This window comes from Urocampus carinirostris, chromosome 9 (assembly GCF_059441175.1).
Source record: "Urocampus carinirostris isolate Australia breed hairy pipefish chromosome 9, RoL_Ucar_1.0, whole genome shotgun sequence".
Classification (NCBI taxonomy): Eukaryota; Metazoa; Chordata; class Actinopteri; order Syngnathiformes; family Syngnathidae; genus Urocampus; species Urocampus carinirostris.
In genome coordinates, this window is record NC_142357.1 from 39,489,288 (window position 1) to 39,515,065 (window position 25,778).

The 25,778-nt window shown below is 43.9% G+C and overlaps 1 protein-coding gene across 3 annotated transcripts; it reads left to right on the forward strand.

The window, feature by feature from the left end:
• The first annotated feature begins 461 nt into the window (after positions 1-461).
• rnf130 (ring finger protein 130) lies at positions 462-22,482 on the forward strand. Of its 3 annotated transcripts, none has more exons than XM_088343800.1 (9): positions 462-671; positions 2,955-3,239; positions 5,946-6,131; positions 9,996-10,246; positions 12,167-12,238; positions 12,303-12,385; positions 17,268-17,364; positions 17,429-17,648; positions 21,625-22,482. In XM_088343800.1, exons 2-9 carry the CDS (start codon positions 2,972-2,974, stop codon positions 21,711-21,713), a joined length of 1,266 nt encoding a protein of 421 aa, XP_088199926.1. In that variant the 5' UTR covers positions 462-671; positions 2,955-2,971; the 3' UTR covers positions 21,714-22,482. The 3 variants fall into 3 exon arrangements, with proteins under 3 accessions (XP_088199926.1, XP_088199925.1, XP_088199924.1); XM_088343799.1 differs by lacking the exon at positions 462-671 and adding an exon at positions 735-1,033 and having other exon boundaries at positions 9,996-10,204; XM_088343798.1 differs by lacking the exon at positions 462-671 and adding an exon at positions 740-1,033.
• Positions 22,483-25,778: the final 3,296 nt, after the last annotated feature.

Here is a 25,778-nt window from a genome sequence, read left to right on the forward strand (position 1 = left end):
CTTTGATGCATTGTATTACGAATTATGATGTTGTATAAAGAAGTTAAGAAAAAAGGAAGTACAAAAGGAGAAAATGAAAAAAGACAGGTTTGTGGTTATCCCTTTAATCAGTATATTACCAACAATAATTTAATGCAGAAAATGAATTTATAATTTGAATAAGAAAATGAATTATTCTACTTCATTATATTTGCATGATTTTTTCCATCTACAGTGAACTAATTTTTGAACTTTTTTTAAAAAATAAACCTCATACATGTCGAGCAACTCAGGATCTCACAACAAAATATTAATTAACCATATATATGATTTAACGAAACACATGTACAATATAACATGTTAAACTACATAAATAAACACTTTGGGAAAAAATCTGGTGTAAGATTATTTTGTATTTTGTAAGGGAAGCGATTCTCGCGATACTTGAATAAGATCTCGTCTCTTCCCACCCAGGGGCAGCGTTCCTGGACGACCCGAGTGCGCATGCGCGCTGCGCCACAGCCGAGCCTCCGCCGCCACTGTTTCTTCCGCATCGCCCGAACCGGAACCGTCCCCTTTCCCTCCCCCTCCCCAAATAAAATAAGACATTTAAAATAAGGTCGGAGAGATTCCTAAAGGGAGCGACTGGCGAGCGGAGCAGAACCGGACAGCCGTCGCGCTTCCGCGAAGAGGTGAGTCTCGGCGGCGCGTTGAGTGACGTCACAAAAGCAAGGCCACCCGAACCCGCTTCTGCTCCTGGTTCCGGTCTCGGTAGCAGGCCTGAAGGTGACCACCGGCGGGTCGCCATCGGCCTCGTCCTTCCGCACAACTCTCGCTGCCCGTCCGCTGACGTCATCGCGGTTCTCATTTCTCCAAAGGGAGCAAAAACAACAAGATGATGCATTGAGGGACCTACAAATCGCGCTGTATTGTTAACATGAACAAACACCAACGCAGCAAGATGCCAGAAAAACTCGCCACCCACTTCTAGTCAGAGATTCCGCCACGGAAATGGAATATATCTTTCATAACAATTCACATTGGCGGCCGGGAGGTGAGCACGGTGTCCCACGGCTTCATTTCGAGCGACCGTCGCCTCCTCGTGCAGAGTTTGCATGTTCTCCCTGTGCACGCCTGCGAGGGTTTCCTCCGGGCACTCCGCTTTCTCCCACGTTCCAAAAACATGCGTGTCAGATCTTAATTGTCCAGAGGTATGCTTGTATGTCTCTGTGTGCCCTGGGAGGGGCTGGCAAGCAATTGAGGGTGTCCACTGCCCCGAGATAGCTGTTGTTGGGAATTAATAACAAAATGTACCGTTTACCAAATTGTTCTAATTAGTTATCTGACTCCATGAACCAAACACAACCTACAATCATGATGAACAGGAAACCGACATTTTCACACGGGGGCAGATTTAGTTTTATTAACAATTTAACTAAGTGTACTCCATCGAAAACGGCCGAATTCGTGTCGTTGGAGTCCCTGGGAATCCTTTAGCTCTCTCTTCGTGGCCCACTTCTCCCCGCAAGATGGCGTGCCGACTCCTCCCATGGGCGTGCCAAAGAAGCCCAACGTGGGCTTCACAATCTCATAGACGGGCGTCCTGTTCTCAAAACAACACCTTCCGTCAGAGTCCTGTTATCAAAATTCCCTAGTCAAAATATTCTGCATTTGGAACAGCGTGACCTGTCATTGAACTAAAGCCCAGTCAGTGAATATCTCAATAAATGTAACTTTTATTCAATCGTATAAAATCCTTTATAGTCAAATGTATGAAATCCTTCACAGTGAAAGAAAAAAGACAGACAGAGAGAAAGAGAAAATATGAGAGAGAAAGAGAAAGTAGAGTTCCAGTGTGTTTGCGATTGGTGCCAGGTTTTGTCAACACCAAACGGCAGTTTCTTTTTCTCTCGTGCTTCTCCGGGTGTCGTCACCGCGGGCCGAATTTGAAACTTTGGCGGGCCCCATCTTGCCCGCAGGCCGCTCGTGTGACAACAGACGCTTTAGAGCACAGGTGTCAAACAGGTGGCCCGCGGGCCAGATCAGGCCCGCTAAGGGATTAAATCCGGCCCGCGAGACAACACTCAAAGAAGCGCAAGAGAAAAATGAGCTGCAGGTTTCAATACGTCAACTTGATGTGTCCAAAGCCAGGTGCCTCGAACACAGACACTGTAATGGTATTTCTTTCTCGTTTCCACCCCTTTTTTCCCACTCTCTGTCTCTTTCACTCTCTGTGTCTCTCTTTTTCTCCTCCTTTGTTGCTCTTTGTCTCTTTCTCTCTCTGTGTCTTTTAACCTCTTTTGCTCGAACTTCCTTTTTTCCTTTTCTCTTTCTCTCTTCATACCCTTTAACTTTCTTTTCTCTCCTTCTGTCATTCTTTTTCTCTTTGGATTTCTCTCTTCCTCTCCCTTTCTTTTCCCCCTCTCTCACGCTCTCTCTCTTTTTCTTTTTGTCCCGACCTCTCTCCTTTTCCCTCCCCCTTTCTCTTATTTCTTTATCTCTTTTTCTTTCTCTTCAATCTACTTTTCCGGCCCCCGACAGAATGTTTGTTCTATCGTGTGGCCCCCGAGTTCAAATGAGTTTGACACCCCTGCTTTAGAGAAAACAAGAATATGGCGTCTGAGTTTGTGTGCGCGAGAGAGCATTCTCCTATGCCTGTCGACGCGTTTGTCGGTTCAGCAGTGCAGCGGTTCGCAGGTCTCGGGTTCGAGACCGGGTGGAAACATTTGTCGGCCCGAGATGCAGCCGCCACGCCGGACACCAGTGTGCTTAAGGGATCCAACCGACTGATGTTGGCTTGGTCTTACGTACGTAAACGACTTAGACCTCAACGATTTTGAGACACAGGCAGAAAAGGGGCGGGACGGGGCCACTGCTTAGCCAATCAGAATGCAGAGCACCACTTGCCATAAGAACCCGCCAAATATCGCCCAAAGTGTGACGTTACCATCCTTTGTGTTTGCCACGTTTCGTAGATTCGGATGAGGGCAGCATGAGGCGGTCCGGCCGGACCTGGCTCGCCGGGCCCCTGGCGCTCTTGCTAGCGCTCGCGCCGCCGACGCTAGCGGGCCGTTCCGAGCGCGGCGGCGCCCCCTCGGCGTCGGAGGAATACGTGAGCGCTACCGTCAACGCGAGCGTTTTGGACGCCGGGGGACGCGCCGTCCACATCATGAGCAGCGAAGACGGCACCTACGGGCAAAACTCGCCCAAAGTGGACACTCGCCCCCTGCTGGTGGTTACCCCTACCCCGCGCCACGGAGGTGAGTTATTCACCGGCATTTCACTTGTTTCTTCTTGTTTTGCGTGCGCTTTCTGGCAGCATGCGATGGCGTTTCACGCTAAAATCCAGCCCAAGGGAACGACCTAAGAAGTACGCAGATTGGAGAATTACTGTAAATTCCGGACTATAGAGCGCACCTGATTATAAGCCGCACCCACCACATTTTAAGAGGATAACCGCTTTTGTACTTACACAAGCCACACCTGTTTATAAGCCGTGTGCGGCCCACAATAAAACATGTAACACGATCACGAAATTACCCAGACACGGCTTTGAGTCCCGCAATTGTAACTGAATAAGAAGTACACAGTCCAAAAACAACAGCCGGCAAATGAAACGTAAAATGATACCGGTACTTAAGGTATAACTTAAGGAAAAAAAATGTATATTTCCAAAGGTAAGGGTGGGAAAAATATATATCCACTATTGTCCGCTGCGTCCACAAACACGTCTCCCCTTTACTCCACTTCCCATCAGCCCCCGTTGTATTTGCCCCTTCTTTTTGATTCGCCCGTGGAAAACATAAGTCTCTAAAATAAATAGTTTCAAAGCTTTAATAATAACATTATAACTTTCATCCCAAACCGTGTCTGTGAAGGGTAGCAAAACGGGTCTGCTAAAAAAAATAAATACGGCACTTGTAAAAATCACGGTAAACAGTCCTCAACTTCCTCCTTATAACTGACGTCATTAAAGTAGTCTTCCCCAGTATGGGAAAGAGACTGTCATATATACGTCGTCCTACGCTCCTTTAATCAAAAACACGCTCGCAACACACACGCATGTATTCCACCGGTCTAAATCTTACCTATTGTACTCGAGCGCCGCTGGCGGCTGTTAGAAAAAGTACTTAAATTGGCCGCATAACTGAATAAGCCGCAGGGTTGAACATTTGGGAAAAAAGTAGCGGCTTACAGTCCGGAATGTACGGTAAATGTAACGAAAAAAAGAAAGCTCTGGTATTTTTGGGCTCGTTCCATCTCGAGAGCTAAGCCGAGACACTCCATATCCATTTTGGCTTCGAACCACTTTTCCGTATTTCTTCCAGGAAGGGTTTATTGCAAAAAGTATTTGACTACTAAAAACTCATTTCCGCGATCATGTTTACCCCGTTGATTTTCGATCGGTTTGTTGTTCCTGAATAAGCCGCGCCCTCCTCCCGACATTCTACCTACCGTTTCCTACGCAACGATTTCAGTATTTACTTTTACAGTCGTAAATTCAGATTAGATTGAGGATGTACGATGGGGAGAATATTTCCATGAGGAGAAAATCGGCGTCCTCCTAATCTCTTCTTGAGACTGTGTTTATTTGTGCTTTGTTGCCAAAAATTGGCATGCCTACCCATTAGAGCAGGTGCGGGCAAACTACGGCCCGTGGGCTACATGCGGCCCATCGGGCTTTTTCATGCGGCACAACGATCAAAAATGCTCAAGATATAATATATATATATATATATATATATATATATAAATATAAAAAGTGGGGTGGGTGGATCCCTTGGGGCCAACTTTCTCCCCATCGTCCCGTCCTGTGTCTACGACAAAAATAGTACAACAGAAATACTACAAAAATACCCCAAAATGAATACAAAACTAAATATCAAATTCAGTGCTTAAAAACAGGCAACTAAACCATTAGATTGCTTTCATTCTGAATAGAAAATGCTACAAAAACATGACTACAATAAAACTATGATACAAAAATACTACCTCAGAAATATTAGTAAAATACAACTACAGGAATATTACAAAAATACAAAATGAAATCATACCCCAAAAAATAGAAATACTACAGAAATTCTACTACAGTAATACTATAATTCCCAAATACTACTACAGCAAAATGATGACAGACATATTACATTTTATAAAAATAGAAAATATATAGAATATATATAAATATATAGAAAATATATATAAAATATAAAAATAAAAATGACTTGACTTGACTATAGAAATACTACCATGAAAGTACTCCAAAATACTACAGAAATCTCATCTCATCTCATCTCATTAGCTGCACCGCTTATCCTCAGTAGGGTCGCGGGGGTGCTGGAGCCCATCCCAGCAATCATCGGGCAGTGGGCAGGGGACACCCTGAACTGGTTGCCAGCCAATCGCAGGGCACACGGGGACAGACAACTCACTCGCTCATTCGCACCTAGGGACAATTTGGACCGGCCAATTCACCTGAAATGCATGTTTTTGGAATGTGGGAGGAAACCGGAGTGCCCGGAGGAAAAACCACGCAAGCACGGGGAGAATATACAAACTCCGCACAGGAAGTCTGGAGCTGGATTTGAACCCACGCAGGAGGTTCCCATGACATGAACTGTGCCGCACATGCGCTAACCATTGCCCCGCCGTGCTGCCCTACTACAGAAATACGACCCAAAAATACTACAATGTATATACTTCAAAATGTTTCCAAGGTTGGGATTTAAAGTAAGGTTCGAGGTTAAGGCTCTCATTGTACACTATTGAACGGAGCTTTATTTCTTCTTTGAATGGTTTCGGAAAAAATGGAAAATCGGATTTCAAAATATTAAAAAAGTGCTAAATTTGCCTGTACCTACTTACCTTATAGTCTGAAAATACGGAATTTGCTTTCCAGGAATGCCTTCTTTTGTACCGCGTCAGTCCCGATCGCTAACAAATGTATTTTTGGGGGGCGGGGCTTGTAGTGCCGGACCGTCAGGGCTGCGACCCCAACACGCGCTTCGCGGCGCCTCCCGTCCAGTGGGTGGCGCTGCTGCAAAGAGGAAACTGCACCTTCAGGGAGAAGATCCTGAAGGCTGCCGCCTTCAACGCGTCTGCCGTGCTGGTCTACAACAACTCCACCAATAGGACGGTCAAGATGGGACACGAAGGTCAGTCTGTCCCCCTTCGCCCTTTAAACCAGGGCTCTCAAACTCTTTTGAGCTGCTCAGGGACAGGGAGGAGGCTCTCATGCTAGGATGGAAAAAAATCCCAGTAGATTTAAGAAAGGAAAAAACGGAGGGAGAAAAAGGACAAGAGGAAAAGAGAGAACAAAAAAATAAGCTAGAGAGGGAGAAGGAAAGGGAGAGAGAAAAGGTTAGAAAGACACAATAAACAAAGAAAGGAAACATAAGAGAAAATGAGAGAATGAAAGTAATGGGAGAAAAAGGAAATAAGACAAAGATAAATACAAAGAGAGAATAAAAAGAGAAAAAGTGAGCGTGAGAAAGTGATGATGAAAGAGAGAGTGAAAAAGAAGGTGAGAAAGAGAGAAAAAAATAGAGAACAAGAGAAAACAGTGAGCACCAAAACGGGTGAGAGAGCGAGAAAGAAATCTTCGTCTGGTTTTGGCGACATCAAGTGGACATATTTAAAAGTGCAGCATCTTTTTCTCCTGTGCTTTTTTGGCGTTGTCTCGTAGGTCAGATCAAAACCCTCGGCGGGTCTGTTCCGGCCCGCTGGCCGCCTGTTTAAAGCCTTCGATTGAAACGATGAGTCGAATCCTCCGAACGTGCAGGGATTTTTTTACCTTTCATTTTGAAAATCGTTCGGATTGAAACGAATTATTCTTTATTGCAATCAGTAAATTTGCCTCTAAGTGTTGTTTTTGCTCCACCATAAATCTTTTTTTTCTCTGGAGGATTCTAGAATTTCCTACACTACCTAAATTGTTATTACTTGAGTTCTTTTGAGTTCTGATATGAATTCAAATCCCAAGAAAATGGAATCAGTGAACGAGGCCGATGGGAAAAAAACACATTATTTATTAACACAAAGAATTATTGATAGGAAAAAAGGGAAGGGCGCTGGAGATTATGGGAGTTTTCTGCTGAAAGTTACTTAGCACAATAAGAAAGTTTCCCGTTATAATGCTCGTCGATTTGGGGAGATTCCCTTGTACAGGAAAAAAACGCTCTTTCCCAAGAACCAGCAAACATGGTGTTAAATTTGAAACCGTCCTCTTACTTGTTGTTGCATAGAGTTGGTCACAGCGTCTGACCCACGTGCTAAACTCAAGGCCGCAGTAGGAAAGAGCCAGTAGGAAAGAGAGCGAACTATCGATCAGTTCCCCTTTTTATATGGACCACGGACGCTTGACCAGATTGTACCTCTACGGAAGTGGTCTTAAATATCTGATATTCCCAGTATCAGCTAAACTTGTTATATAGCCAAAAGAAGTGAGAAATGTGCGTCATGTTCTTTACCTGAGAATGTCCCTCCAATTGACATAATTACGTACGAATGTTTTATTTACATTCAAAACTTCATGTTATCAGTTTTCATCACGGTACATGGTGAATCGGAATGTCCAGGAACTGTCCGAAAGAGGACGCAGTCGTTCCATCCATTCCAAAGTTCGGAGTTACTTGGAAGTCAATTTTGTGCTGGGCTTATTTGCTCTACAAACGAAAAGGATAAATGTCCGAATAAATAAAAGTCTGCGAGAGAGAAACCCTGCCCCAGCCCCAACCTGAACTCATGATTGACATGTTGGAGCCGATTTGAATTTCGGTTTCGGGCTCAGGCTTAAGATCTTACCTGTAAAAGGAATAATACGTTCAAATTGAGTCATTTCTTAACTGTTTCCCGTCACGCCCACCTCGCAAGAAGGAAAAACTCCAGCGTCTTGATTTCTACGTCATGTCGTTCCTTGACATCTACATTTATTTGGCTTGAATGCCTTCCGCCGCCAACATTTGTAAACGTAGCAAGCTCACGTCTGACACGGTGGTCGCAGTAAAGCCCATCCATCCATTATCTGCAGCACTTATCCTCAGTAGGGTCTCGGTGGTGGTGGAGCCCATCACAGCTATCTTCGGGCAGTGGGTAAGGACTTTTCCGCTAAAATGGACTTAATTTTATTCTTGGTTACGCTATGAGGAGGATGATAATGGATTGGACTTTGAGAAGGCATTACAAATCACGACGAATATATGAACTGAAAAATTTGAAGTGATATCTGCTTTGTATTACCAATTAACTGTGATGATTAAAACTGCATGAATATATAAATATTTCAGCAATATTATTTTGTATAGTGTACAATATTGTGAACTGAAAAATCTGAAGTGATAACTGCTTTGTATTACCAATTAACTGTGATGATTAAAACTGAATGAAAATATAGATTCATATAATTATTTCAGCAATATTATTTTGTATAATGTACAATATTGTTGTGAACTGAAAAATCTGAAGTGACAACTGATTTGTATTATTAATAAATTGTGATGATTAAAACTGAATTAATATATAGATTTACTGTATTTTCCGCACTATAAGGCGCACCTAAAAGTCTTAATTTTTTTCAAAAGCTGACCATGCGCCTTATAATACAGTGCGCCTTATATATGGCTCAATATTAAATCGCAAGGTCTCGCAACTTGCGCAACAGCCGCCGACTCGATTTTCCCCCGAACGTGGAGTAGTCCGCGGTGTATGCTGGGGTTGATATACCGGCGTTTCATTGACTAACCAATGTGTCAATCATCATTTGTATCGATCGCTATTGGCTAAAGTTATTCGGAGCCTGGGATAGGCTAGAGGGCCGAAACAAACCCTGCAATTGGCCGAAAAAGATGTGTCAATCATCCATTAAATCGATCGCTATTGGCTGAAGTTATTCGGAGCCTCGGATTGGCTAGAGGGCCGAAACAAACCCTGCAATTGGCCGAAAAAGATGACTGAATAGCAAGCTTGCTAAACTACGCCATAAAGAAACATGTTTCGTGAGTCTGTATTTGTAAATATTTTACTCTCCTGGATTTACTACACACGGTTGTAAGAGGACCATGATTGCGTATCAGTATTGAACGTGAGAACTTAGGTGAGCTATGCGGCTTTATATTTTCCCGGTATCTTGTTTTAGAACGATCTTGATGTTGCTGTGAAGAGTTGAGTGAATTCAACTCAATTCCAAGTGTTTATTGTCATATGCACAGTAAAGTTGCGAGCAAAAAAGAAAATAGAAACTAAGGAATGGTTGGCATTTCTTGAATCCCAAGACTTTAACCTTCCGAATGATGTGACATCGTACGGACACCGCATCCGCACGTGTTCTCGACACGTATTTGCTTCTTTGCGAGCTTTGGGAATGTTAAGGGGGTAATCAGTTGGACTGAATCATCTGACTGTTTTGTCCACGTTCCCATTGTAGCGCCTTATAATCCGGTGCGCCTTATCTATGGAAGATATAGGACCAAAAACTATTTTTTGGGGGTGCGCCCTATAACCCGGTGCGCCCTATAGTGGGCAAAATACGGTATATTATATATTTGTTGCCGATTTACAATTTCAACCTCGATAACACTAAATTTTGGGGACCCATAGATCTCTGTTGGGACCCATAGATTTTTGAGCATGCAAGTCCCTGGGACCCATCACTTTTCAGAGGGAAAATGAAAGCTGGATATGAAATCCCAAAAATATAAAACATGACGCACCAAAGTATTTAGTCATTGGTAATTCAAATATGAATTAGAATATTCATAGATACAAAACTATTTTAAATATTCACACACTGAACAGATTTGGAATCGATAGGAACAGCTCCAAATAGCACAAAGTATGTGCTAGCAGCAAGATAGTTATTTTGATCATCAAAGTCAACAACGAAAAAAATGGTCTATTGATCGACGCTGAATTTCTTCCGTTAAAGGTTCTGGAAAATTTGTCCCGGAATGTGCTTGAAAAGTGCTTGAATTTGTCCAGGAAAAAGGTGTAGGGACCCCGTTGACCTCCTCCATTTCCCTCAGGGACGGGCGACACGGTGGCGGTGATGATCACGGAAAATTACGGCAAAGAAATCCTGGCCCGCTTGGAGCGGAACCTGAGCGTGGTGGTGACGGTCTTGGTGGGCCAGCGGAGTCCCGGCAAGAACCCCAACCGGGGGTCTCTGGTCTTGGTCTCCGTCTCCTTCGTCGTCCTCATGATCGTCTCCTCGGCTTGGCTGCTCTTCTACCTGGTTCGGAAGATTCGATACGGCGGAACCTCCCGCCGCAGACACGTAACTCCTCCCTCTTCTCCCGGGGTTCTTTGTTCGCCTCGTCAGAGGCGTTGTTGGCCTCGAGTCTGGACTGCGGGATGGGGGGGAAACATACAGTAATAGGACACACAAAAAACGAGAGAAAGAGAGTAAGAAAGGGAAAAAAAAGACCGAAAGAAATAAAGGGACTGCAGCTCATTTTCCCTTACGCTGCCCTTGGTGTTGTCTCGCGTGCTGGATCGAAACCCCTGGTACGCCTGATCCGGCCCGCGGGCTGAATCTTTGACTCCCGTGCCTCGGAGAGACGAAAAAGGAAAAGATGACTATTTGGGGGCAATGTAAAGGTGTCTAACATTACCCCAGCCCTTGTTTATGACACACAGTCAAATCTATCTAGCTATCGATCTATCTAGCTAGACATCTATCTAGACATCAATCCATCTATTGAGACATCTATCTATCTAGACATCTATCTAGGATCTATGAAATGAAATGACCCCGACACCTTTGGCCCATCCCACAGGCGGTTAGCTCATGGGAAGGGGGAACCACGTCGTCCCTTCGGGCTGTGCCCGGCCGGACCCCGTGAGCGTAGGAACGGCCACCAAGGCCTTCGCCAGCGGACTCCACCTCCAGGCCTGGCTCTGGTCACCCGAGTCCTGGCCAGGGATATTGAGCGTATATTTGTCATAAGGGGTCGTTACCAATGTTCCCTCTAAGCTGCGTGTGTGCGCAACTGCGCACTTCCCAGAGCTTTTCCGCTCACAAGAAAATCTAGCCAGCTCACAAAAATCAGGGCTCGAAATTGCCAATTAAGAAGCAAAGTAAGTCAAAGTTACAGTGCATGAAGGTAAAAAATACACGGGTTCCCCTGACGCTGTGTTCTAAATGCGGTATTCTGAAGTCAAGGTCGAAGTAGAACGAAGTTGAGTAAAGTCAGTTGAGTTTTTCGAGAACCGGCTTCTTCGGCTCGGCTCACTAAAAGAAACCAGCTCTTTCGGGTCCTAAACAGCTCTTAAGGTTGTTTTTGCTTCTTTCATCCCTATATGACCAAATATTATGTAAAATTATGCACAAAATGACTTTAAGGAAGGGAGGGGGAATAGAACAAAAAATAAAAAAATACCAAAACGGAAAAAGTAGTGAAAAGCTGAGAAAAAAAGAAACAAAATGAAGAGAAAAAAAGAAGGAAAAAATCAGAAAAAAAGCCAGCAAAAAAGAAAAGAAAGAAATAAAGGAAAAAAAGGAAATAGAGAACAAAAACAAAAAAGTAACAGCTAGGAAAAAATAAACACAATGAGATTTTTTTAAAGGAATTAAAAAAATAGAAAAAAACAGGGAAAAAGAAGAAAAAGTTCAAATAATTTCCATTTATACCAAGTCAATCTTGTTGCCAACATTGTACTTCCACTTAAAAATGTGATTAAATACAGTTGTGTATCGTGCAACCGACTCAATAAGCCCCCAAAAATGTTAGTATTATGCGACAAAAGATATCAAGAAAAAAAAGTGTTGTTAAAAACAAATGACGTCTGTAGGCCGTACAACCTTTGCAATAACACTAGTCAATTCATTCAAAAGTGAAAAAAATTTTTGCATTGACGGAAACTCGGCAAAATGTAAGGTGATGTCAAGTTTTGGACATGTTTGATAATGATTTAGTTGCCACACTTTGGATTGCTGTTGCTCATTGTTGTTTCAAGCGCTGCTCACCGACTTTGTGAACGCTCAGACCCGTAAGGAAAATAACAGGGAACATTGGTCGTTTCTCTTATCGGCTTCAAACCTGGGTTATCGGCCTCCTCTTAATACTAATCATCGGTATCGGCCCCGATCAACCCATATCGGTGGCTCCTTCGTATTTAGGTGAAAAATGTTCAGGAAAAGAGAGAAAATACGCTAAGATGTTTTTTCATGTTGCGTGTTGTCCTGTGTCGCCAGCGCCGTTTGGGAGACGCGGCGAAAAAGGCCATGGGGAAATTGAGCACCAGGACAGTCAAGAAAGGAGATAAGGTAAGAGGCCCGGCAGCCATTTTGTTTAACAAACAAACCCCGTTTGCAACCTGTGCCCCCGCAGGAAACGGATCCCGACTTCAACCACTGTGCCGTCTGCATCGAAGCCTACCGACTTAACGACGTCGTACGCGTGCTTCCCTGCAAGTAAGTGGTCCGAGACGGTGGTCCTCAACCTCCAGGCCCCATTTGGTACCAGGGAAGAACCAAAAGCTGCCGCCATATTTCTGCTTATTCTGTTCTCCTCCCTCTGAACATAGACTACTGTATTTTCCGCACTATAGGGCGCACCGGGTTATAGGGCGCACCCCCAAAAAACAGTTTTTGGTCCTATATCTTCCATAGATAAGGCGCACCGGATTATAAGGCGCTACAATGGGAACGTCGACAAAACAGTCAGATGGTTCAGTCCAACTGATTACCCCCTTAACATTCCCAAAGCTTGCAAAGACGCAAATACGTGTCGTAGACACGTGCGGATGCGGTGTCCGTACGATGTCACTCAAATGCATCGTTCCATCATTCGGAAGGTTAAAGTCTTGGGATTCAAGAAATGCCAACCATTCCTTAGTTTCTATTTTCTTTTTTGCTCGCAACTTAACTGTGCATATGACAATAAACACTTGGAATTGAGTTGAATTCACTCAACTCATCACAGCAACATCAAGATCGTTCTAAAACAAGATACCGGGAAAATATAAAGCCGCATAACTCACCTAAGTTCTCACGATCAATAATGATACGCAATCATGGTCTTCTTACAACCGTGAGTGAAGTAAATCCAGGAGAGTAAAATATTTACAAATACAGACTAATGAAACATGTTTCTTTATGGCGTACTTTAGCAAGCTTGCTATTCACAGTAATCTTTTTCGGCCAATTGCAGGGTTTGTTTTGGCCCTCTAGCCTATCCGAGGCTCCGAATAACTTCAGCCAATAACGATCGATTTAATTGATGATTCACACATCTTTTTTTGGCCAATTGCAGGGTTTGTTTCGGCCCTCTAGCCCATCCGAGGCTCTGAATAACTTTAGCCAATAGTGACCGATTCAAATGATGATTGACACATTGGTTAGCCAACGAAACGCCGGTATATAAATCCCAGCATACACCGCGGACTACTCCACGTTCGGGGGGAAATCGAGTCGGCGGCTGTTGCGTAAGTTGCGAGACCTTGCGATTTAATATTGAGCCATATATAAGGCGCACTGTATTATAAGGCGCATGGTCAGCTTTTGAAAAAAATAAAGGCTTTTAGGTGCGCCTTATAGTGCGGAAATTACGGTATTTTGCTCCTGTTAGATTTCCCAAATAAGCAGATTTCTTGGCTTTGCGTTGCTGTTTATGCAGGAAATGACCTTTACCAATAGCCTTAGAACAGGGTATACGGCTCTTTTCATGATTATTTTTGGCTCGGAGAAAAAATGTCACTATGGTACATGCGAAGCTGAAGCAACTACAGTTTACAGTCAGGGTGTCTCACCGACATACCCCGTTTTGGCTGCAAATCTTGAAACGGAAGCTCATGTCACTGTTAAGATACAGTGGAACCTCGGTTCTCGACCATAATCCGTTCCAGAACCCTGTTCGGAAAAGCGATTTGTCCGAACATAGAAATCATTTTTCCCATTACAAATAATGTAAATCCTTTGAATCCGTTCCAACACCCTGAATGTTTACCTTTGTTTACCTTTAAGACACAAATAACATAAATGTAACCCAGGCTAATCGTACGTTCGCATGAATGTGTAAAAATAAAAAAAGGATAAAGAAAAAAATCAGAATAGGATTTTTTTACCTTTGTGGTGGTCAGCAGAAGGCGCAAATGGACGGTGAGAGGGATGGAGGAGGATGGAATTATTATTGTTTGGAAGGAGAGTCCCCTTCCATAAAAACTTAGGGGAGCTCTTCCGTCTGAGGGGTGCTCACACGTTCAAATCTCTTTGCTACGGATGACTCGGCTACAGGATGTTCTTTTCTCTTAAAATATCCATCCAATGACACTTGCTTCTGCCTTCTTTTTAGCACTTTTCGGAAGTGGTTCATGACAGTGTCATTAAAGTCATTAAGACTCTGGTGGCGTCGTGGGAACCTCCTGCAAGGGTTCAAATCCAACTGTGCGGAGTTTGTATGTTCTCCCCGTGCTTGCGTGGGTTTCCTCCGGGCACTCCGGTTTCCTCCCACATTCCAAAGACATACATTTCAGGTGAATTGGCCGGTCCAAATTGTCCCTAGGTGTGACTGAGCGAGTAAGTTGTTTGTCCCTGTGTGCCCTGCGATTGGCTGGCAACCAGTTCAGGGTGTCCCCTGCCCACTGCCCGGAGATGGTTGGGATGGGCTCCAGCCCCCCCGCGACCCTAATAAGGATAAGCGGTACAGCTGATGAGATGAGATGAGACTCTGGTGGCTGCAGCTTCGTCGGTGTGGTGAAATTCTGTAACTCAGCCCATTTGCTACACATTTGTTTAATCTCGGACGTCCCCTAGTGTATTGGAGGTGCAATTGCACCTGAGAAAATTAAAAGGAGTAAAAAAAAAATATGTGACGTGAAACATCCACCCCAGCGTTCGAACTCCGATTTTTTTGACCGAACAGCGAAGCAAGAATTTCTCAAAATTTTGGGTTTGACTCCGATTTGTTCGAACTGAGAGGCGTTCGAAAACCGAGGTTCCACTGTACCTTGTGATGAAAACCCAAAGAAACACTCCAAAACGCCAGTAAACCACTCAGAGCAATTTGATTGGGTGAACGGTAGAGGCGGGCGGATCTGTGCGCACAGCGCAAGGCTCTCCCTTCGCTCTCTCGCTCAGTGCAGTCTGCGCCAAAGGTAAATACCACAATATCCTTCTCTTGCAGTATTTGGTGACATTTTCACAAAAGAACTTTGCTCGCACCTTGCTTTGAAACCATTAAGAGGTCAATTTGAAGTGGTATATTCTTATTGATATGGGACACAGGCCCTGGCATTATTATGATTTCATTGACTTGATCAAATCATCAAACATCACACCGTGAAATAAATATGTGCTGAAGATAGCTTTTGTCTGGAGAGGGCTTTTGTCCAGTTTTGTCTTGAAATATATGCTGTGGCTCTCTCTCGAATTAAATCAAAATATTTTTGCATTGATGGCTCCCGACCCCTGCCGTACAGAAACATTTTGAGCTGAGCTTAGGCGTACTGATTACAAAACTGCAAGTCTGCTTCCGTACCGCGTTACAATCTATGTGGTTTTCTCAAGGCGGACTACTAATACCGGGGGTCGGGAATAACAAAATATTTTGAGAGAGATTCATACCGTATATTTTAAGACAGATTTCAGCTAACCCTCCCATAATTACCTAAGATCTTCAAATCTGGTTTTGACCTTATTTTTTTCATAAATAATGGTTTCAAAACAAGGTGCGAGCAGAGTTCTTTTGTAAAAATGTCACCAAATACTGCAAATGAAAGGTTTATAGAAAATTACTAGTTTTCCTTTCTATATCCGAGCCATGTGTACTCACGAAAAGAGCCATAATTTCCCCACCCCGGACTAATACCGTAGACACCGCACATGAATTTTGACACCCAAAAGAACTCAAAGATCGGGTGTGTGTCCTACGCCAGGTTTTACTGCAATTGAGCGACGATGGCCAGGTTGAAAAATATCCCCGACCGCCTTCACGCGACGGGAATCGAAACCGAATTTTCAGCGGCGAGCGCGTTGAATCCTGGCTTCTAGTCCCCCAAGGATAGATGACATAGGAAAAGGCATTGGATTTGATCTCATCATCAGACTATTTTTACTCCCGGTACGACATTGTTGAGAATCGAAGCCACAATGTTTCTGTTCCGTGTCTTCCAAGTCCGATGCGTCGTCAGATACACCAAAGAGTCCCTCCTGCTGCTCTTATTCACAGGGTGATCCTTTAAGATGAGACCTTCATTGGCATTCAATCACTTCATTCAGATCTTTGAAAGTCTTCGAAATTCGATCGGTATTTGTTTGAACTCCAAAGATTTCTCGCTTGTCTTTTTATTCACCGATTGACTTTGGTGGCAAAATGGCGCCACTGCAGTAACGGAGCTATCAAAACGGTGATGTGCTTTCAGTCGGAAGTAGGTCTTTGGCTTATACACAGTACACATTTGAACTTGGGAAAGAGACCTTTACTTCGGACTAGTGGACAGTTCATGTTTTTGGCCTTGGCTAAAAGCTGGGATCACACTATATTATGCAAGTACTATTCGTGTTTGCCCCGCGACCCTAATGAGGATAAGCAGTGCAGATAATGGATGGATATTCGTGTTCGTTTCAATTGGGTTTTTTGTGGACTGGGCCTTCAATTGGATTTGAAAAGGCATTTTTTTTTGTATTTTTTTTTTGTATTTTTTTTTGTTCTTTTTCGTGTTTTTTTGTCTGTTTTGCCGGGGTTGTTTTTGTCGCCATTTGGTTCATGTTTAGTCTGTTTTTTTTGTGGCTAGTTTTATTTTTTTCTGTCAATATCTGGTTCATTTTGGGTCTGTGTTTTGGGGTTTTTTTGGTCAGGTTTTTTCTGTTGTTCTTGGGTGTGTTTTTGATAGTTGTTTTGGGGCAGGCTTGTTTTTTTTTTTTTTTTTTTGGATTTGTCTTTTTTTTTTCGTCTCCCTTTTTCAGTTGTTTTTAGTTGTTCTTTGCTTTGTTTTAAGCCTTTTGTTGGTCGTTTTTTGGATGTGGTTTTTGGTCTCTTTTGTGTTTTTTTGTTGTCATTTTTTGGGGGGTTATTTTTTTTATCATGACAAATAGGCAAAAATATTTCCAAAATAAGTTAGAAAAAACACTGAATAAAGTAGCGTCAAACCTCCTGCTATGTATAATAATGTCGTCATCTACATGGTATAACGGTGTAATGATGACAGAATGGATTTAGTCGTACAATTTCCATTATCCCTAATGTTGTTTTTGGGCCGGGCTGCGAGAATATTGTCCGACATGAAACCGAAAAGGTTGAGGACCACCGGTTGAAACCGCGCCGGCATTGTTGTCACGACAACCGTGATGTGTTCAGGCACGTGTTCCACCGGGCTTGCGTGGACCCGTGGCTCAACGAAAACTGCACTTGCCCCATGTGCAAACTCAACATCCTCAAGGCCCTCGGCATCGCGGTAAGTTGCGCCGCTTCCTGGTGGGCGGAGCCCAAACTGAGCCGGCCCCGCCTCCTCCCTACAGAGCGCCGTCCCCTGCGCCACCGACAGCGAGGTCTCGGAGACGGAGCGTCCCGCCGCCGACCGATCGGCGACCGGCCCCGGGGCGCCGTCCAATCGGCGCAGCGGACGACCCGCCGTCAGCGTGGAGCCCCTCAGCCCGCCGCGGCCTGAAGCCCCACCCCACTTGCCCCATGTGCCCCGTGTGCCCCACCCGCCCGCAGATATCGCCATCGCCGTCAACAGTAAGATCATATCGGAGAGACCTTTTTTGCATACAGTGGAACCTCGGTTCTCGACCATAATCCGTTCCAGAACCCTGTTCGAAAACCGATTTGTTCGATCACCGAAATCATTTTTCCCATTAAAAATAATGTAAATCGTTTTAATCCGTTCCAACACCCTGAATGTTTACCTTGAATGTTTAACGTAAACATAAAGCCAACCCAGGCTAATCGTACGTCCGCCTTATCGTAATCTTCCGTACGAAAGATTACGCTAACATGAACGTGTAAAAATAAAAAGAAAAGGATAAAGAAAAGAATTATGAATAGGATTTCTTACCTTCGTGGTGGTCAGCAGAAGGCGCAGGTGGACGGTGGGGTATTTCCTCGCAAGATCCGACACTCGCACACCTCCTTCATATTTTGCTATTATTTCTTTCTTAAATGCAATAGTTGTACGCACTACTTTTCTTTTCTCACCCGTAGCAACTTTACTGCTTGCACTGACTTTCTTCGGAGGCATAATAAGGGGCTAAAACACCCGTACGCCGCTCAGCATGGCACCCTAGCGTACGCACTCACGCATTACCGGCGTTCGAACTCTGATTTTTTCACCGAACAGCGAAGCACGAATTTCTCGAAATTTTTGGTCGGACTCCGATTTCTTCGAACTGAGAGGCGTTCGAAAACCGAGGTTCCACTGTATTAGTACAGTGCTGCGATGGTCGCCGTGAGACCTTCTCGCCACACAAGAAAAGCTATCATGCGCATAAAAATCGGGGCTCAAAATAGCGAAATGAATCCACTAGCTAATTCAGCCAGAATGAGTGCATGGAGGAAAAAAAAAAACGCGGGTTTTTTCCGCGCGCTCTTTTGAAGTTGATGTCAGCACGAGATTGAGTAAATGAAAGCGTGCGCGTGAGGTCAAGTTTTGGTGAGAAAGAGGCGGGTGGATAAAGGAGTCACTAAAAGGAGCCGGCACCCAAAAGGCTCATTGGATATTTTTGTTGCATTCATCTCCATATTACCAATTTGTTTTGTAACATGCTCAGAAGGACCTAGGGCAGGGGTGTCAAACCCACTTTAACTCAGGGGCCACACGATAGACAAAAAATGTTCTCGGGGGCCGGGCTAGTAGATAAAAAAAAGAAAAAGAGAGAAAAAAATTAGAGAAAGAGAGGGTCAGACAAGGAAAGAGAGAGAGGTTAAGAGAGAGTAAAGAGAGAGAGAAAGAATGGGAGAAACAAAATAGATAAAAAGAGAAATAGTGAGAGGGGGAAAGAGAAAGAAAGAAATACAAAGAGAAATAGAAAGAAAAAGAGAAGGAGAGAAAGGGGTCAGGGGAGGAAGAGAGAAGGGGAAAGCAAAAGAGAAACAAAGAGAGGGAGAAGGAAAAAGGAAGAGAGAGCAAAATAAGGTTAAAAGACACCGAGAGAAAGAGACAAGTAGGAACAAAGAAAGAGAGACAGAGAGTGAGACAGAGAGTGAGAGGAAAAGGAAGGATAAAGAGAGAGAAAGAAATACAAGTACAGTGTCTTTGTGAAAGGAACCTGGCTTTGGCAACATCCAATTGACATATTTCAACCTGCAGCTTGTTTTTCTCTTGCGCTTCTCTGAGTGTTGTCTTGCGGGCCGGATTCAATCCCCTGACGGGCCTAATCCGGCCCGCGGGCCGCCTGTTTGACACCTGTGACCTAGGGGGATGAAATCTAGAAAAAATGAAAAAAGGAACAAAATGAAATGAAATGATCTGCGTTTTTATTGCGCTTTCCAAGTCAATGACTTCCCAAAGCGCTTTACAATGTGCTCCACACTTCCCAATAGCGGCCATGCAGCCATGTAAGGCGCTAACCTGCTTATTGGGGGTATTAGGGGTTCAGTGTCTTACCCTACACGGAGGAGCCGGGATTCAAACTGCGATCTCTTGATCCCAAGACGAGCGCTCTACCTCCTGAGCTACTGCCGCCCCCCAAAAGAAAGAAGTAAAAGAGAAAAAAGCAGGAAATAAGTACAAAGCTCGAGAAAAAGAAAGAAAAGAAGAAAACTAATAAATAAAAGGGCTAGCAAATAAAGTAGAGACACCTATTTTGAGGTCTCTTTGATTGCTTATGTTTTACATTTAAAGTATTTGCAAACATATCATCTCCATCTTTTGCCTTATTTGTACTTGGATTAAATACAGTTTTGTATTGTGCAACCGACTAAATACATTTTAGAAAATGGTATTGTTCTGTAACAAAAGATACATTTTTTAAAAAACGGAAATCTCATCCAATAGTTGTAAAAACAAGTGACGTGTGGGCCGTCCAAACTTTCCAAGAGGGCCTTATTTTATTAATTCAAATTGAAACGATAACAAGTGCTGCCAGAAAGCCAGCAGAATGTCACTCGGTTGGAGGTAAATGGAAATCTTTTCTCTTTTCTCTCCTTCCGTCTTTCTATTTCTCTTTGGATTTCTTTCTTCCTCTCTCTTTCTTTTCCCCCCTCTCTCACGACTTTTTATCTTTTGTTTCTCACGCTCTCTCCCTCTCTCTCTCTTTTTCTTTCTTTGTCCCGCCCTTTCTCCTTTTCCCTCCCTCTTTTTCTTATTTCTTTATCTCTTTTTATTTCTCTTTAATCTACTAGTTCGGCCACCGACACAATGTTTGTTCTATCTTGTGGCCCTTGAGTTAAAATGAGTTTGACACCCCTGATGTAGATGAAGGGCCCTGGTGTGCGTGCTCTTGTGTGCGCTTTAGGAGAAAAAAATGACTTGTCAACCAGTGCTCCCTCTAAGCTGCGCGCATCCGCAATTGCGCACTGCTCGCACGTTCTCAGCGCACAAGAAAATCTAGCCAGCGCACAAAAATCAGGGCTCAAAATTACTAATTAAGAAGCGACCCAAGTCAAAGTTACAGTGCATGAAGGTAAAAATACACGGGTTCCCCTGACGTTGTGTCCTAAATGCGGTATTTTGAAGTCGAGTCCAAGTAGAACGAAGTTGAGTAAAGTGAGTAGAGTTTGTCGAAAACCGGCTTCTTCGGCTCGGCTCACTAAAAGGAACCGGCTCTTTCGGGTCCTAAACGGCTCTTCATGTTGTTTTTGCTTCTTTAATCCCACCATGACCAAAAATAATGTAAAATTATGCACAAAATGACTTAAAGGAAGGGGGGAATAGAACAAAAAAAGAAAAAAATACTAAGTAGAGAAACACTGAAAAAAAAGAAACCAAAGGAAGTGAAAAAAAGAAGGAAAAATTTAGAAAAAAGATAGAAAAAAGAAAAGACAGAAATGTAGGAAAAAAGTAGCAGCTCGCAAAAAATAAACACAATGAGATTTTTTTAAAGGAATTTTTTTAAAAGTTGAAAAAAAACACGGAAAAAAGAAGAAAAAGTTTGTGTTGCGTTCAAATAATTTCTAATTATATCAAGTGAATCTTGTTTCTAACATTGCATTTCCACTAAAAAATGTGATTAAGTACAGTTCTGTATCTTACAACCGACTCAATAAGCCCCCAAAAATGTTAATATTATGTGACAAAAGATATCAGGAAATAAAAAGAAATGGATATCGTGTGAAAAAATTGTAAGAACAAACGACGTTTGTAGGCCGTCCAACCTTTGCAATAGTACATGAGTCAATTCATTCAGAAGAAAAAAATCATTTTGCATTGCCGAAAAATTAACAAAATGTAATGTCAAGTTTTGGACATGTTTGATAATGAATTATCTTGCCAAATTTGGGATTATGGTTGCTCACAGCTGTTTCAAGCGTTGCTCACCGACTTTGTGTGAACGCTCAGACCCCTGGAAAATTACAGGGAACATTGCTTGTGACGAATGTGGGGTCTTTGAAGGTGTTGGCAGAGTTGGCAGTTGGAAATAGGTTAGGGGAAATGCCCCTGACGATACACGACAAGATGGACGACAGAATACACAACAAAATAAATGACAACATGCACAAAGTGATGTAATATGAGGTTTGAGTTGCTGTTTTTTGTGCGTGTGTTTTGGTCCAGGCGGCCATTTCTTCACATCGGCGCCGACGCCTCGCACGGAGCTGCCGGACCTTCGCGCCCACCGGGACCTCTACGGTGACAAATCTTGAACCCCGTCGTCACGGCAACCGCCCCCTTTCCCCACCTAAAAGTCCGACTCGCCCGAAGACACCGGAGAGCCAAAGTCCCGATCCCTTCTCGATACGGTTTCGCTCCAATTTTGCCAACCGGGTCCCGGAGAAGTTTACCGGATCGGGCCATCGTTCTTCCAGAGGTTTCTTCGATTTTCTAGTGCCTGAAGGCTCCCAGACTGCAGCTGGACCACGACCAAAGAACCAGAAACCGCTTCCACAAAGCAAAAGAAGGACTTCTGACGAGACAATCTCGTGACTGATACGTGAGACCTCCCCTCCCTCCTCGTACGGAATCGCTAATCTCAGCCTTAGGTTTTAGCAAGCAGCTCCCGGCCTCTGTATTTTGAGCTGAAGCGCATTCATCCTAATGTATTCAATCCACATTTTAGAGTGTTAGCCCCCACCAAATGTATATCGGACAGAATGTCCAATGCCCATCCAGTGGTTTTTCCTGCCTTCATCAACCCATAATTGCATCGGAAAGGGAATATAGCTTTTCTGGACAGGGTTTGTACGGATGCTTGAAATCCTTGAAAATCCAAAACAATTAACAATTTTCAGTGCTATAAATAAATTATAAAATGCAAACCAAGTAACTATTTACTATTCCGTTTTAATCCATTTAGATACCGATCCTCTGAAAAAAAAAAATCAATTCCAATATGTAAAACAAACAGCAATCACCAAGCTTGGAATATTAAATGCACTCTGCTTCGAAGCAATCATTAAAATGAGTTCAAATTTGGCTCATTTTTCTGCTTTTTATACATACAGTACTTCCTTTCTTTTTGAACTCCATTATCAGCCAACACCTAGAGCGCCCGATCCCTATTTGTAAAAAGCAATTGCCAAGTGTTGAAGCAGAATGTCAGAATTCATGTCAGTTTATAGCAGCCCATTGACACAAAAAGATCATAGGTAGTGTTGGAATTTCTTGTTAAATCAACACAAACTTCAATTAATCATCTGACTGCAATTTGTGACCTTTCCTAATCACCACTCATCCAAACAATTTGCGCGCTCTTTTCTGCATAGGAAGTTCTCAGAAGCCGGCATTTCACTCACGAGTGGATTTATTTCTAACACACAAATCACTACATCTCTGCACGCTTCTTCTTCCAAAAACCGACTCTTCTCCTTCTTCCGAGTTGCTCAGCAAAGCATCTCCTCCGCCACTTGGCTGGATCCCATTGGTCTCCCGTTCCCGGAAGAATGGCACGTCGACTCCGCCTCGGCCCCCAGACAGCTGGTCACCTCCCATTGCCTGAGAGCTGCCCCACGTGATCTACTCCACAAAACTTTTGCACAAAACACAGAGAGTCCAACAGACAAAACCCAAATTCAAACTTCCATAGTCCTTTAGTAGGAACATATACAAATACTATTTGCTAGCAGCAAGATAGCCACTTTATTTTAGCTGTTAAAGCTAAGTTCTTGATTTTGGCTAGCAAAAAGGTGTACAAACCCTGAATAGTGCAATCCGAATGAATAAAGAGAACAAAGGATAACCCATAGTAGTCGTTTCCTAATGAGGAGCTCACAATAAAAGGGACACTGTGTAAACTCGACGGGGCTGTATCGTGTCATGCGACCGAAAAGGAAAGTTGGAAAGCAGATATTCAGAATGACCAAACCACAACCTTTTTAATTTTTGGCGATTGCTGTAGCAGCAAGATGGCTGGCAATCATGTAATGGTAATTTCTATAGGGCTTTTCAAGTCAATAAAGACCTCCCAAAGCGCTTTACAATGTGCTTCACACTTACCCATTCACACACCAATCGGGAGTCAGCCATGCCAGGCGCCGACCTGCTTATTGGGGGTATTAGGGATTCAGTGTCCTGCCCAAGGACACTTGGACATATAACACGGAGGAGCCAGGTATTGAACCTGCGACCTCTTGATCCCAAGACGTTATGCTGACAGCTCCATGCAAACGAGTCTTGTCAACCACTGAGTGCTAACCGTTACATGCTAACGAGTCTTGCTAACGGCTGCATGCTAACGAGTTATGCTAACGGCTACATCCGAACGTGTCATGCTAAGGGATACCCGATAACGAGTTTTGCTAACCGCTACATGCTAAGGAGTTATGCTAGCAGTACATGCTAACGAGTTATGCTAACGGTTACATCCTAACGGCTACATGCAAATGAGTTGTGCTAACGAGTTATAAATGTGAATGTAAATGGTCTGCATATATAGCGCTTTTCAAGTCAATGAAGACCTCCCAAAGCGCTTTACAATGTGCTTCACACTTATCCATTCACACACACACACTCACACACCATTAGCGACCATGCAGCCATGCAAGGCGCCGACCTGCTTATTGGGGGCATTAGGGATTCAGTGTCTTTCCCAAGGACACTTTGACATAGAACACGGAGGAGCAGGTAATCGAACATGCTACCTCTAGATCCCAAGACGTTATGCTGACGGCTACATGCAAACGAGTCTTGCCAACCACTAAGTGCTAACCGTTACATGCTAACGAGTCATGCTAACGGCTGCATGCTAACGAGTCATGCTAACGGCTACATCCGAACGTGTCATTCTAAGGGATACCTGATAACGAGTTTTGTTAACAGCTACATGCTAAGGAGTTATGCTAGCAGTACATGCGCCTACCTGCTTATTGGGGGCATTACGGATTCAGTGTCTTGCCCAAGGACACTTCGACATATAACACGGAGGAGCAGGGAATCGAACCTGCGACCTCTTGATCCCAAGACGAGCAATCTACCTCATGAGCTAATGTCAGCTCCCTCATGTTGTGCCAGATAAATAGCAATTTCTTGGCCTACGAGTATTTAAATCTGCACGTTTATTGGATAGTTTATGTATTTTGCCAGTTCAATTCAATACTGGATTGATATTTTTGATTCACCACTAGGAAGCGCTAACTAATACACACTGTCCCTTTAAATAAAGAATGATATCATTCATGTCACTCACCAAAATGAGCCACGTTTTCAAGATGTTTCTCTCCTCCTTTATCTTTCTTTCTCTATTTCTCTTTTCTCTCTTGTTCAATCTGTCTTTTGTGTTTTCTCTGTTTTCTCACTTTCTCTTGTTCTCTTTCTGTTTTCTTTTCCTATTCTCTCTCTCCTTCCATCCCTCAATCAATCCCATCTGTCTCGTCCTGTCCAGTATCTTGCTCCAGTATCCGGTATGAATCCCGTCTGTCTCGTCCTGTCCGGTATCTTGCTCCAGTATCTGGTACTGATTCTGTCTGTCCTGCCCTGTCCGGTATCTTGCTCCGGTATCGATCCCGTCTGTCCTGTCCGGTATTTGGTATCGACCCCGTCTCTCCTGTCCTGTCCAGTATCCTGCTCATGTAACCAGTATCCGGTATCGATGCCGTCTGTCCCAGCCTGTCCGGTATCTGCTAGTGTATCCTGTATCTTTCTCTGCCTTAATCCTTGAGTCCGTCCCGGGCGAGAGTATCATTTTTCGCCCCCGCCGACCCCAGCTCGACCCAGTTCAGGGCCAAAACGGGAACGGGAGAGGGCGCCCGTCTATCATGGTGTCGCCACACGAGCAAAGCATGGCGTCCACGGGGAATCGAACGCGAGCATCTGCACGCAACGCCGCTAGGGAGCCGAAAACCGCATCGTCCTTTGAAAGTGCTTGAACGTCGGGCAAAGTGCTTGAAACCGTCCCCATCTTTCTCAACGCGTCAGCTTAAATAGCACGCCGACACTGCTCTCTGGTGGCTTGTCTTTGCCATTGCATTTCTTCCGTCGTGATTAACGGCAGCTGGTATTAGTTAGTAGGGCATCGCCCCCCTAATAAGTTCTTTGCATGCAAACACCCACAAAACGTGTGTTCCTATCGATTGTGACCATTTATTATGGGCCTTGCAAACAGTGTTCCCTCTAAGCTGCGCGCGTGCGCAATTGCGCACTGCTCGCACATTCTCAGCGCAAAAATCTAGCCAGCGCACAAAAATGAGGGCTCAAAATTACTCATTAAGAAGCGACTTAAATCAAAGTTACAGTGCATGAAGGTAAAAATACACGGGTTCCCCTGACGTTGTGTC